Here is a 14,919-nt window from a genome sequence, read left to right on the forward strand (position 1 = left end):
GTTTCTTTTGGTTTCCTGTATTGCATTATTTAGGGTGGGATTTATCTTGAAGTGCCCTCCCCCAACCTCACAAAATTCACTGAGAAAACTCAAGATGTATCATAAACAGTCTAAAATATTTTGAACCACTCCCCCTACCAGATTGATCACTGAACTATAAGCTGACGCATTTGCAGAAAAACTTCTCAAGAGCAGTTTTGTACTTTCAGTAGAAGCAGTCTTTTTCATAGCATTTAGAAAAATGTGGTATGGTGCCTGGTGATTCATTGTGGATCTTCCCAAATTGCCTGATCTTCCAAAGTATGTTCATTCTCCTGGGAAGCCACATTAACTTTTATGTTCAGAAAACATTTATTTTAAAAAAACTCAGATGGATATTATTTGAGTACTATGAAAAATAAAACGTTATGTTTTAAATTATGTGTCTGTTCTGTATAGTTTTAGAAACAAAAATGACTGTCCCTTCCACAAAAACAAAACAAAAGGCTAATTTTATAAGCTGGAATGCAGATAAATTAATTATATGATTAAATGTATGATAAATTAATGCTTAGTCAATAAATACAATATGATCATAATTTGTAACTGATGCAGTGATTATAATAAAGTACGATTTTATATTAATAGAAAAATTAAAATACAAATTTTGAATGAATGGCTTGGTATTTACTAGAAACAAACTGTGTGTAATTTTGTGTGTATTTATGTGTACTCAAATTACCTGATTAAGACATAGAATGGGGAGGTGGATGTGGGTGTAAGTATATGACTCTGGCTATATACAGACACAAAATAATTGAGATCTGTGTCAGTTGAAGAAAGACCCAAAACCATGTAGTTGCATGACCAATATAAACTAAAAGGAAGTATTGGTGCTGTAAAATTATCATAATTTTCTCTATAAAGTGAGGAAAGTAAGACACAAAAATGTTAAACCCTATCAAATTGGTGCTATTTTATAAAAATGAGCATATGTTTTAACCTTAGTTTATACTGTATTTCCTCATGGAATATTTAACTTTCTAAGTGTGAAACAGTGAAATTTGGACTAATTTCATTTTCTTTCTTTTCACATATATATGAAGAAAACTGAATATCCTGATGTTGCTTGGCCATTGAGATTTCGCATCCTGCATGAAATTGCCCTTGGTGTAAATTACCTGCACAATATGACTCCTCCTTTACTTCATCATGACTTGAAGACTCAGAATATCTTATTGGACAATGAGTTTCATGTTAAGGTAATTACTTTTTTAAAAAGTTTATCTGTTTCCTTGTCCTTGTAGTTTTAAAAATACTTTTTAGTTATTTCTTCGACCTAGCCAATTTCATGTCTCTCCTTAGAGATAGGGACTAATGAATAGTAATTTCCATAGCCCCTAATTTGTATCTTCTATTCTCCTTCTTCCTACTGCAGTTAGGAAGTTATTCCTAGACAGAGATAGAATTATGGTACAAAATACAAAGCCATTATGTTTCTTAATTGAATTGTCAAGATCACCTTTTTTTTTTTTACTTTTTATTTTAAAATTATTATATGTTTATAGGAAGTTGCAAAGGTAATAAAGAGGTTTCATGTATCCTTCACCTGGTTTCCCACATTGTTATATCACACATAATTATAGTATAATTTCAAGACCAGGAATTTGACATTAGTACAATGTGTGTTCATAGTACTATTACTTTATCACATGTATAGATTTGTGTAACCACAACAATCAAGGTACAGCACTACTCATAACATCACCACAAAGATACCACTCATCCTACCTCACCCACTTCCTCCCTACCACAATCTGTACCCCTAACAACCACTAATCTGCTTTCCATCTCTTTAATTTTGTCATTTTGAAAATGCTATATAAGTGGAATCATATAGTATGTGATATTTTGAGATTGGCTTTGTTCACGTCACATAATGCTTTTGCGATCCATCTAAGTTGTGCTTGTAACAATAGTTGTTTTTTATTGATAAATAGTATTCCACAGTATAAATGTACCAAAGTTAGCCATTCAGGAACATTTTGGTTCTTTCCATTTTGGGGTAATTATTTACAAAGCTGCTGTGAACAAAGCTGTACAGGTTTATGAGTGAACATAAGTCTTCATTACTCTGTGATAAATGCCCAAGAATGCAAATGCTGGGTCATATGGTAAGGGTGTGTTTAGTTTTTAAAGAAAGTATCCAACTATTTTCCAGAGTGGCTGTACCATTTTACATTCCACCAGCAATGTGTGAGAGATCCAGCTATTCTGCATCATTTTCTAAAGGGATTCCTTGGTTTTCTTACTGTTGAGTTTTGAGAGTTCTGTGTATGTTACATTAGTAGTTCTTCATCAGATATGTAGTTTGCAAATATTTCCTCCCAGTTATAGTTTATCTTTTCATCCTTTTAACAGGGACTTTCACAAAGCAAAATGATAATACCAAATGCCCACCAGCATTTGGTATTATCACTGTTTTCTGTTTAGCTGTTCTAATAGATGCGTAGTGATATCTCATCTAGGTGTTAATTTGCATTTTCCTAACTGCTAATGATATTGAACCCCTTTTTATATGCTAATTTGCCACCCATACGCGGTTTTCAGTGAAATGTCTCTTCATGTCTTAAGCTCATTTTCTAAAGGGATTCCTTGGTTTTCTTACTGTTGAGTTTTGAGAGTTCTGTATATGTTACAGTAGTAGTTCTTCATCAGATATATAGTTTGCAAATATTTCCTCCCAGTTATAGTTTGTCTTTTCATCCTTTTAACAGGGACTTTCACAAAGCAAAAATTTTAATTTTGATGAAGTCCATTTTTTTCTTTTATGGATCATGCTTTTGCTGTCATCTCTAAGCACTTTTCACCAAGTTCTACTTACTGAAGATTTCCTTTTTTGTTATCTTCTATAAGTTTTATAGTTTTATGTTACATATGTAATCTGTGATCCACCTTGAATTCATTTTTTTATAAGATGCAGGACTTAAGTGCTGAAGACACTGGCTATTGTGATTTCACAGCTATTCTATATCTAACTGAGTATAAATAAAAAGTAGTTTTTGAGTAATTAATACTAAATGTAACTCACCATATTTTTATGTATCATTTTGCTATACTTCTTTTAATAACATATGTAATCAGAAAATTATTATAAATATAAAAAAAGTTCAAAGAAATCAGTAATAGAGAAGTTGAAACCACAGGGAAATTAAAACAAGAAATGTGAGAAAAAATGTGGGAAAAATGTTTATTGAAGACACTCCTCTCCCTAGAATAAAGTGGTAGGGGGAGGGAGAGAGAAGCAAGCTGCTGCCTCAGTATTGCTAAGTAAAAAAGAGACTAATCTATTCCATCAATTATAGAACCATCAAGTAGAAGTACCTTAATGGTCACCTAGTTCTCTGAGCCTTCACTGTAACAATCCCTGTCTCCCAAAGCAGTTATCCTGTAACAGGGAGTCTTAACATCCTTAATTGAATAATTGTGACATTTTCTTAAATGATCAACCAAAATTCCTTCCTGGTTGCTTCCACCCATTGATCCTACTTCAACTTTTTGTGATAAACAGAATAAATCCAATTTAGTTACTTTAGGAAGACAGCCCTTTCAATATTTGAAGATAGCTATGAGCTGTCTCCCAACCCCTCACATACAAGTGCATTTTATCCATCTCCCTGATAAATACCCTTTAGTTCCTTCAACTCGTTTTCTTATTACATGGATTTTAATCCTTGGTGCTATGTAGATGCATCTGTTTGTTTAAATCTCACTTAAATGTTGATCATCAGAACTGAACACAATACTATTTTTGGTGTGGTTTGATGAATGCAGACTTTAGTGAAAGTGTCATTTCCTTGGCCTTAAATACTTAATAGTTCCTTAATAATTCATCAGCTTTCCAGGGGTAGTCATATCACATGGTTCAAATTGGGCTTAGTGTCAACAAAAAACCCTTGGAGGTTCTTTTTGCCGCATATTGTTGCTTAAGCCACCTCTTCTTAAGGAACAAAGTACACAAAATAATGTACTTTGCAGAATACTTTCTAGATATGATCAAATTTTATCTTGTTAGATTGGAGCAATTGCTTCAGTCTCTTAAGACTGTTTTGAATGTTATTTCTATAATCCGAAGGTTTTAAGTTTCTCTCCAAGTTTTGTGTGATGCTCAAATTTAATTAGCTAGTTTTTTATATCTTTAAGTCATGATTAAATATGAACCAGTACAGAGCTTGAATCAGAGCTGTATCACATGGCCTTAAGAACCTTCATCTGGGTCAATATCAGTCCTTTTGTTAATCCGCGCTTTTGGAGAATACTCATTCGGTTTGTGTGGAATACTAAAAATGCTGTTATACAGCCCATATTTCTTCGTTCTGTCCTTAAAAATTTTATGAAAGTCTTTGCTTAACTGCTTTTCTCAGCTGTTCTCATGACTTAGTCATCTTGGTCCTTTTCTGTGAATTCAGTTTTAAAATTCTTGATTATTTTTATTTTTTTTCTTAAATTTACTCTTTTATTGTAACAAATGAATGAAAAATCCATTTATTCCACCCCTCCTTTTTGGGAATGGAGGCCATAATTTTTTTATCTCAAATTCATCTAAATGCTAATAAAAATTATGTATTTTGTTAAAATTGGTAAAAAATATAGGAGGTAAACAATGGAAACAAATGATGTGCTGCATGGAGCTCATTTCACTCTGCTGAATTCTAAAGTATGCAGGTAAAATGTTTTAAGTAATTTCAACGTCTTTTAGGATTTCCCATACTCCCTTGTCAATTAAATATTATTTCTGTTCTTATATTTAGTCTTACATTTTTAAAAAATAAAGTAAAAAATAAGGAAGCTTTTAAATATTTAGTTATAAGATACTGTATAATATGTGCATAAGATTTACAATTGAAGCAAAACTGTACAGGACATATCAAAGGCACAATATTGTCACTGATAATTCTTTAGGCACCCATTGTATTGGACATAAATATGTTTTCTATGCAATTATACTGTTTCCATGAAATACTTCTTTTAGTGATCAGCATAAAATTGTTTAATAATTATCTTTACAATTTTGAGATTTAGCATATTTCTTAATTTAAGGATGCTACCTTTAGGGCATTATTAATACAACTATATAGACCAGAATTGTAAACAATGACCAGTGACAATTGCATGAGATGTGAGTAGACTTGGCAGCTCTGTGAGATGTAGAAAGCACATGGTATCAAGCTATATGTCATGAAAAGTAAGGTGTGCAAGGTACACACTCATTGAGAATATCAGACAAAAAATGCCTCTGTTTAATTTTCAAAAATTAGTCTCTCTTTTGAAATTTGTAATGTTATATTAAACTTTAACTCAGTACGTATTGCTCTTAGAGTTATTTGGCTCAGCAGTATGGAATTTAATTTTGTAAGAAGTTGGAGGAATATATAGAAATAAAATATTAAAATATATTACATTTTCTCTGGTTTGATATCTAAATACAGTGAATATACACAAAGATAGTTGACTTTTGGACTTTTTAAAGAGGAAATTTCTTAATTCAATTATTTGCTCTTTTCCTTTACAGATTGCAGATTTTGGTTTATCAAAATGGCGCATGATGTCCCTCTCACAATCACGAAGTAGCAAATCTGCACCAGAAGGAGGGACAATTATCTATATGCCACCTGAAAACTATGAACCTGGACAAAAATCAAGGGCCAGTATCAAGCACGATATATATAGGTAGAGTAAAGTTGCTTCTGCTCAGAGTTAACCTTGTCTCAGACACAAAATTAGTCAACCAGAATTTTGAAGCTACATTTTAAACTGTGATTTTTATTCTTCTGTCATAATTGTGGTGAAAATAAACTTGAGGCCCCACGGTGATTAATATTTTTCAAATTAAGGAAATTTAATGATTTGCTTTAAGAAATTTTTACATCCTTTAAGAAATGTTAAAGCATCTCTTCTTATCCTATCAATTTATAATATAATAGTTAAGGATTTTTATCATATGTGACTTGGAAATGCAGAGGGAAACAGTAGTTCCTAACATTTTAGCTTTAAGATTCTCAACCTGTTCAACCTTTCAGCTTTTGATATCTATATATCTTTTTAGATAAATAGACAAACTCTTAATCATACTGGGGATATTTCTATTTAAAGAATCCCTAATATTTGTATATGTGTGAATTTTTTATACAACAAATCAATGGGTTTGATAAGATCATATTTTCATATTTCAGATGCATATTACTTATAATCTCATAATGCAGTAATAAGCATAACACATTGTTATTGACACTGGTTATTTAACCAGAATAAAAGGAAGATGATTATTTACACAGGTTTAGGAGATGGGGACATTCACCTCATGTATAAGTTACTCTTATCTCTTTTAATATACTAATGAATGCAAAAGCAGACTCTCTAAATTTGCTCTGAACACATTTTATAGTCCTTTAAATGGCTTTTTGCCATCTTTAGTAAATAACCTGTTAATGAATCATTTTAGGAATGAATGCTATATCTCTACCAGAAAATTATATATTTAATTAAATTGCATATTCCTTTTCTTCAAAAGCATTTTAATTTTTCTTATTTCTCATTAAAACCAAAGCCAGCCAATCCGTTTTAGTGGCTGCACTAAAACAATTCATATAGTGTCTTTTACATTCACATTGTATGAATATAAAAAACTGTCCTTTTATATTTTGTTTTCTGATATTTTTAATTCATTCTGAATGATGTACTGAGGGGAGGGAAAATGTATTTATAGCTTTCTAAGGTAGAGATCATGTTCTACCCAACAATTCTTGAAAGCTGGTTTGATTCTATAAAAATGGGCCAATAAATCTGCCAGTCATTCATTTTGTGAATTTTCCCTTTATGTTCAATTTCAATATTCTCTGTCAGGGAAAAATGAGGAAATATTATTCCTTTATTTGGGTAGGAATTCTCTCTGTACTCCTCGCTCTCCCTGTAACACAAGGTGTTGGTAGTAATAAATTCTATGTGTCCATTTTGAATGCATGGTTAATGTTGGGGTGTGGCAAAATTCTTACATCCTATTTAACCATTTATTCTAATTATAAACTCTATGCAGCTTAACCCTGTAATTGACATCTGAAGTTAACCCTGTATTGACATCTGAAATATCTGTAGGCAAGATATTTCCACTACCAAAGAAGATAGTGCTGAGAGCAGAAAAAAAAGCAGTAGAATAGAGCTCCATGAGACAATTTTTTCTTGTTCTTTGTTCTTTGTGAAAAATAATATCATTTAATTAAAGCGCATAGCTTATCTGGGTGTTCAAGAATTAATCCTAGTATTAAATCATCCACAAAAAGTTAATCTTGCATGTAACGTTAAGCTTTTATTACAGTAATTTCCTAATTTTTTAACTTAAAGTTGATTTTGTTTCCAAACTACATGAGCATTTATCATCTTCATTGTATACAGTAATTCTTCGCTGCCTTATCACTTTCAAAAATGGTATCTTCAGTCAGCTTTTAAAAATAGTGCTATTTTAGTTTATTATGCAGAGTTCATTTAAAATATGTAACATGTATGTTCTTATGTTAAACAGCTATGCAGTTATCACATGGGAAGTGTTATCCAGAAAACAGCCTTTTGAAGGTAAGTATGTTTTGACTTTTTTATGCTCAATAACATCATGTTAGTAGGTCACTCTCAGAACTATCTAAAAATCATGTTGTTTTAAATCTGCTTATTCATTTTGTGGAAAACACACTAAAACAACAATTTATCAGTTGTGAATGCATTAAATACTGCAAAATATACTGGGTTAAGGATCCAGTTGTGAGTCTACTATATACTGGAAAATGTACTGGATTAAGGATCAGAAAAACCCAGATTTTAATTCTTGTTCTGACAGTAATTAGCTCTGTGATCAAGTCACAAAATCTCTTGAGTCCTCATTTTTGTCACCTGCATAATAAGAATTTTAAATTACTATTTCCAAGTTCTAGTCTAGCTGTAAAATTATTTATATGATAATTTAATTACTACCCCCTCTATAAAGACTAGCAAATATTGAAGACTAATCTGTCCTTTTTATTCCCTGAAAATATTGTTTATTTCTTTATTTTGAGGTTTGTGTAGGTCAGCTTGTTGTGTAACAAAAAACAACCTCAGAATATCCATAGCTTATGAAATAAACATTTATTTCTCATTCACATTAAATATTAGTTGCTGTAGCCCTTCTTAGTTCTGCTAGGTTTCACTCAGCTCTGCTTTACAAATACTCTGTTGACCAAATCCAATCACATGGTCAAGCCCAAAATTAATGAGGTAAGGATATAAACTCCTTCCACAGGAATCAGACAAGTCTGGCAATGGTTTGGGGTATATATATTCCTTTTACAGAAAGGGGGGTAAGGCATCATTCCTAAAATTTTAATATTCACTTATTTTTTTTTAGTTAGTTTTAGATGTAAGTAATATGCTGAATCATAATATATTTCTAATGAATGCAATCTATTTGTTTTGACAGATGTCACCAATCCTTTGCAGATAATGTATAGTGTGTCACAAGGACATCGACCTGTTATTAATGAAGAAAGTTTGCCATATGATATACCTCACCGAGCACGTATGATCTCTCTAATAGAAAGTGGATGGGCACAAAATCCAGACGAAAGACCATCTTTCTTAAGTGAGTATATAGTTTTAACCTGGACTCTTTGAATTACAGAATTAGTTAATATACTGTGAATAAAACATTCCTTGAAAAATTGTGCAAATTAGATGACTAGCTAGAAGTTGTTTAAATTATTTTCTGTCTTATCATAGCATTTATATATGAGTAACTCCTTCTAGAGCAGAATTGAGAATTCCTAACAAAAAAGAGAAATCGTGTGATAGGGGTAACAATTTCCTTCATATATTTAACAAATATGTCTTGAACCCCTACCATGTGCTATGTACATACTGGAGTGAGCCCTGGGAACAGAGTAGTAAACAAGACAAACTTTCTGTAGCTAGTTCACATTCTAGTTGAGAAGGCAGAGTGAAAACAAATAAATAAGCAAGATACAGATTGTGACAGTCTTATAAGGAAATAAGCAAGGTAACAGACTAATTAAGGGAGGGAAACAAAGGCCTTTTTTTAGGGGCAAACATTTGAGCTGAGATTTGAAGCTTGAAAAAGAGCCAGTCATTCAAATGCTGAAGAAAGAGTATTCAGTCAAACAAAACAGCAGGCATAAAGGCTCTGAGCCTAGAAGAGGAAAAAGTTTTATATTCTCAAGAAACAATGAGAAGGCCTGTGTGGCTGGAATATAGTGAGCAAGGAAAGGAATTAGATGATATTGGAGAGGTAAGAGAGAGGCTATTGGCCATCATAAAAAGGTTAGATTTTTATTCCAAGTGCAATGGAAAGCCATTAAAGTATCTTTTGCAGGGAAGTGACATGATCTGATAGAAGTTTAGGTGAAATTCTTACTGCTGTGTGGAAAGTTGATTGGAGAAAGGCAAAAGTGGAAGCAAAGAGGCTAGAAAAGAAACTTTCAGGAATATTCTAATTAAGGTGGAAATTCTGAAGACAGAAGAGTTACAGAATTAAGATAGTATTTCAGAGGTAGAATGGATCAGATATCCAAATGTAAATGTAGGAGAAAATCTTCATGACCTAGGGTTAGGCAGAATCTTTAAATATGACATCAAAAATAAATAGGATTCATTAAAAAATTTATAATCAGACTCTGCAAACACTGGAAACTTTTCCACTTCGAAAGGTACTATTGAGAAAAGAGAAGGCCAGGCATTTAGTGTCCACGACTTTAGTCCCAGGTACTTAGGAGGCTGAGGCAGGAGGATCACTTGAGCCCAGGAGTTTGAGGATGTGTAATAGTGCACTGTGATCGTGCCTGTGAAAAGCTACTGCACTCCAACCTGGGCAACATAGCAAGACCTCATTTCCAAAAAAGAAAAAAAAAGCAGAGCCACAGACTGGGAGAACATATTTGCATAACATGTATCTGCTAAAGGGCTTGATTCTGGAATATATAAAAAACCCTGACAAGTCAATAATAGGACATATAGCCCTATTTTTAAATGAGTAAAAGATTTGAATTTCACCAAGAGAGATATACAAATAGCTAAAAAGCACATAAAATGATGCTTAATATTATTAGTCATTTGGAAATGCAAATTAAAACTGCAATGAGTTACCACTTCATACCCACAAAAATAGCTATAATTAAAGACAGAAAATAACAAGTGTTGACAGTGATGTGGCAAAACCAAAATCCGTATACATTGTTGGTGGGAATATAAAATGACGCTGCAGCTTTGGAAAACGGTTTGGCAGTTTCTTAAAAATGAAAGATGAATTTACCATACAACCAAGCAATCCACTAACAGGTAACCCAAGAGAAATGAAAACATATGTTCACAGAGTTGTATGTGATTAGTGATAGCAGCATTGTTTATACTAGCCAGCAAGTAGAAACAGTCATAATTACTGCTGCTATTACTACAACAATACATGAATCTGTTGTTCCAGGAAGAGTCCAGGATCCGAATATAAAATTGAACATCACTAACATATTGATAGTCTGGACTGGTTCATCTAAGAAGGGAATATACATAGCAAAGAGAGGACCCATAGTAGAGCTCTGAGGCATTCCAGTACTTAGAAATTGAGAAGAGGAAGAAGAAAAAGAGATTGAGGAAGAGAAGACAGTAGAGAGTGTAGTCTTTGTGTCTTGGAAGTCAAGGAGGGGTATAGTCAGACATGTCTAATCTGCCAGGAGGCCAGATGAGATAAGCAGGATTTTCCAACATTGTCATCACCGGTAATCCAAACAAATGGAGTTTTAATAGAGATATGTAAACAGAAGACTGATGTACATTTAAAAAAATAGAAAGAAGTGAAGGCAAATATGGACAATTCCAGCAAGATGCTTGGCTCTGAACAGAAGCAGAAAAAAATGAGGTGATAGCTAAAGGATGATATGGGGTCAAAATTTTTTCCTATGGCCAGGCACAGTGGCCCATGCCTGTAATCCCAGCACTTTGGGAGACCAAGGCAGAGGGATTACTTGAGTTCTGGAGTTCCAGACCAGCCTAGGCAACACAGCAAGACCTTGTCTCAACAAAAACAAAACAAAACAAAACAAAAAATTAAAAAATTAGCCAGACATGGTGCGTTGCCTGTAATCCCAGCTGCTTGGGAGGCTGAGGCAGGAGGATTGCTTGAGCCCAAAATGTTGAGGCTGCAGTGAGCTATGATTGTGCCACCGCACTTGCACTCCAGCCTAGCTGACAAAGCAAAATGCTGTTTCTTAAAAAAAAAAAAAAAAATCCTGGAGAAAGATAAGATTGCTAGTCAAATGATCCAGTAGAGAGTCAGAGATTGTCAGTGCAAGAACTGAGAGAGAGTATCAGAAACAGAATGCTGGAGAGGTGGAGGAAATGGTATTCAGAATGCAAGTGATACTGTTTACATTTGTATGAGTATACAAACACTTTTTTCTACTCTAAGAGAAATGAGGTTGGAGAGATGGATACAAGTACAAGAAGTTTGTAGATCTGGTTGTAGAACCCTGAAGGAATTCCCTCTCATGGCTTCTATTTTCTCAGTGTAGTATGAGAGCAGATGATCAGCTAGCTCAAAGGAAACATGGAGGATGGGATGTAAGAGGTTGAAAAAGGGAAGATAAAGTACAATGCCTATTACCCCTGCCTTCCTTTTCTAAGTTCAGAATATATTAAGAAAAAGCCGAGGAAGAAAGATAGTGGTGATCAGAATATCAGTTTCATTACTGATAAAGCTAATTGGAGAATGTACCTTTAGATCTGCAGCCAAATGGGCTTGGTAGCATTTTACCCCTACAGTTGATAGCTTTACCAGCCCACCAGAGGCCTCACCCTGCTTCTACATAGGGAAGCAGAAAATGTATGCATTCTTTAGGCAAGCTGACTTTTAAAAGAAGGAGAAAACTGCAAAGGGACCAAATAAGCATGCTCAGTTTTTCTCCAAGATTAACAAATGGAGTAAGTCTGAGGGGCAGAAAGGAGCTGCAAGAATTCCTCCTATACTTCTCCTTCCTGAGGATTGAACTGGAAATGTCATCTTCCTGTTGGAAACATGAAGAAAAGGACTTAACAGTACAAGATAATTATGTAAGACAGCAATTCTCAAACTTTTAGATCTCAAGACTCTTCAAAATTACTGAGGACTTCAAAGAGTTTTTGTATGTGTGGGTAATATCTATTAGCATTTACTGTATTAGAAATTAAAACCAAGGAATTTTAAAATGTAGGAATATACAAGAACACATTCCATTATCTGTTGAAGCAGTGATCTTATCACACCTTATTTATGGGCCTCTGGATAAATCCACTATATACTTGTTTGGGGATGACAGTGAACAGGGAAAATAATGTCTTAGTACTTGTTATTTGGAATATAGTTTTGACTTCGCGAACCCTCAGGAACCACCCCCGCCAGGGGTCCCTGGACCACACTTTAAGAACCACTTATCTATGAGAACAGAATAGTAGATGTATTTAGGAAGCAAAATAGGATTGCTGAGAAGCGGTATTTAGTGTCTAGTTTGGGCCGTTAATTTAGAGAAACCAGCGACCCCACTTCTGGTCAAGATGGAGTAACAGGGGCCAATTTACCCTCCTGCCTGAAACAACCAAAAAACCTAGACAAAATATGTGAAACAGTGGTTTTTAAGACACTAAATATCAGGAAACAAAGAGCAGCAATCTCTGATGGATGGGAAACAAATGAAGTGAGCCTTCCAATTGCCCAGCTTCCTGCCTTGAGAGTTTCTAGATGCAGCATGGGGAGAGGAGACAGGTGGAACCCAGTGGACACTCAGGGTCAAGGAGACAGGGATGACAGTGTGGGTAGACCAAGGCAGATAGACTTCATAGGACATTGCACCAGAAGGGAAAAGGTACACAGAGGGAGAACCCCAGAGATTTGCAGAGGGTTCCTCTCAAGTATTCTGTGGAGCACTGATCAGTACAGGGTGAAGTCAGTAAGTCAAAAGCCAAAATCTTCAGTGAGCATAGGAGAAAAGCAGAAGTTTGCAGAGAAGTAAGTATTGCCTAATGGCATGAACTTTAGAGGATCTAGAATTTTCACAGAAAGAAGAAATTACGATTTGGAAATGGCAAAGAGAGGATAACAGAGATATGTACCCTTCCTCATGGCTCTGGAAAGAAAGAAATAAAATGTGAACCCATTACCTTAGCAACTTTTGATTTGTAAATATAATGCTGATGAACAATGGATATAAGTATTGAATGAAAAATACAATGCATTTTTTTTAATAACAAGAACTCAGTTTATTTTTAAACTGTCTTAACTGAAATGGCCTATAAACATATCCAGCTTTATGTCTAATAGTACAGTGTGAGTGTGTGTGTGTGTGTGTGTGTGTGTGTTTAATTTATCACATTTCTTACAAAGTACTGTTGTCTGCCTTAGACATTTTTCATTTATAGCCGTTGGGATGCTACTGGTTTTGTTGTTATTGTTAGGTTTTGAACTTTGTTTTTAAATGGAAGTACAACTTTTTTTTCCTAAGATGACTGTTTCCCATTTTCAGTGGGAAGGTACCATCATTGATTTATAAACACACTACTGCCTATACAGCCTGTCAGTTTTATTTTAAGGCTCTGGTGTATATTGGAATGTTGAAAAGCAGGTTCTGGGAACCCAAAAGGGAAAGGAAGAATAAAAAATCAATAATAGGGAAAGTTGAAGTGTATTCAATAAACAAATTCTGTCAATATGACCAAATGGAAGAACATGAAATTACAAAGGGATCTCTAGATACCAGAGTAAGCACAAGATGCCTACTTTTGGTTAAACCTACTGAAAAGAAATGAAAAGTTCACAATGAAAGAAATTTTAATAAAAAAATAAAGGAAGCTTGAAAAACTAAAAGCAAGCAATATTTTTCCTTTTAAAAAAAAATAGGTTAACTGAATTAAGGAAAAGGAAGATCAGTAAACCTTTGTTGAAAAAGTGACTAGAGAGTATACATTCTGAAAATGGATTTAACTGTTCAATTAATGTACATATTAAATGGCAAAGTAACACAGTAGCAGAGAGGAATCATATAATAAAGATTCTTTTTTTCAAAAGCCTATCAAAGTATAATTTACTTACCATAAAATTTATTTATACATTCATTGGCTTTTTAGTATTAATAATTTTACAGTTTGCAACCATTACTATAATCCAGTTTTAAAGTATTTCCATCACCCCCTACAAAATCCCTCCTAACTATTTGCAGTCACTGCCTGTTCTCACCGCTAACCCTAGGTAACCAGTAATCTATTCTCTGTCTTTCTAGATTTGCCTTTTCTGGATATTTCATATAAATGGAATGATAACAATGTATGGTCCTTTTGCATCTGGCTCTTTTCACACTTAGCATAATGTTTTTCAGGTTCATCCAGGTTTCGGCATGAATCATAGTTCAGTAATTTATTGTTGAATAATACTTCATCATATGGATGTATCCAATTTTGTTGATCCATTGGCCAGTTGATGAACATTTTGATTGTTTCTACTTGTTGCCTATATGCATAATGCTGCTATGACTGTTCACATACAAGTCTGTGAACATATGTTTTCATTTCTTTTGGTTAATTATCTGTGAGTAGAATTGCTGGGTTATATGATAAATTTATCTTTAATTTTTAAGAAACTGCCAAACTGTTTTCCAAAGTAGCTGCATTATCTTATTCCCACCAGCAATGTATGAGGGTTTCATTTTCTCCACGTCACTGTCAACACTTCTTATTTTCCTTTTAATTATATTTTAGTGAGTATGGAGTGATATCTCATTGCAGTTTTAAAGTGCCTTTTCTTATGATGCTAAGCATCTTTTCATGTGCTTCTTGAAGACATTTGTATATCTCCTTTAGTGAAATTCAAATCTTTTCTTGTTTTTT

The 14,919-nt window shown here is 33.7% G+C and overlaps 1 protein-coding gene across 2 annotated transcripts in view; it reads left to right on the forward strand.

Moving 5' to 3' along the window:
- RIPK2 (receptor interacting serine/threonine kinase 2) overlaps positions 1-14,919 on the forward strand; it is a 33,550-nt gene that overhangs the window by 6,706 nt on the left and 11,925 nt on the right. For both annotated transcript variants that reach the window (XM_002819250.5, XM_054519187.2), the window contains 4 exons: positions 1,086-1,241; positions 5,552-5,709; positions 7,556-7,605; positions 8,483-8,644. In XM_002819250.5, coding sequence (XP_002819296.3) covers positions 1,086-1,241; positions 5,552-5,709; positions 7,556-7,605; positions 8,483-8,644 — 526 coding nt within the window. The remainder of the gene's footprint in view (positions 1-1,085; positions 1,242-5,551; positions 5,710-7,555; positions 7,606-8,482; positions 8,645-14,919) is intronic.

Source organism: Pongo abelii, chromosome 7 (assembly GCF_028885655.2).
Source record: "Pongo abelii isolate AG06213 chromosome 7, NHGRI_mPonAbe1-v2.0_pri, whole genome shotgun sequence".
Classification (NCBI taxonomy): Eukaryota; Metazoa; Chordata; class Mammalia; order Primates; family Hominidae; genus Pongo; species Pongo abelii.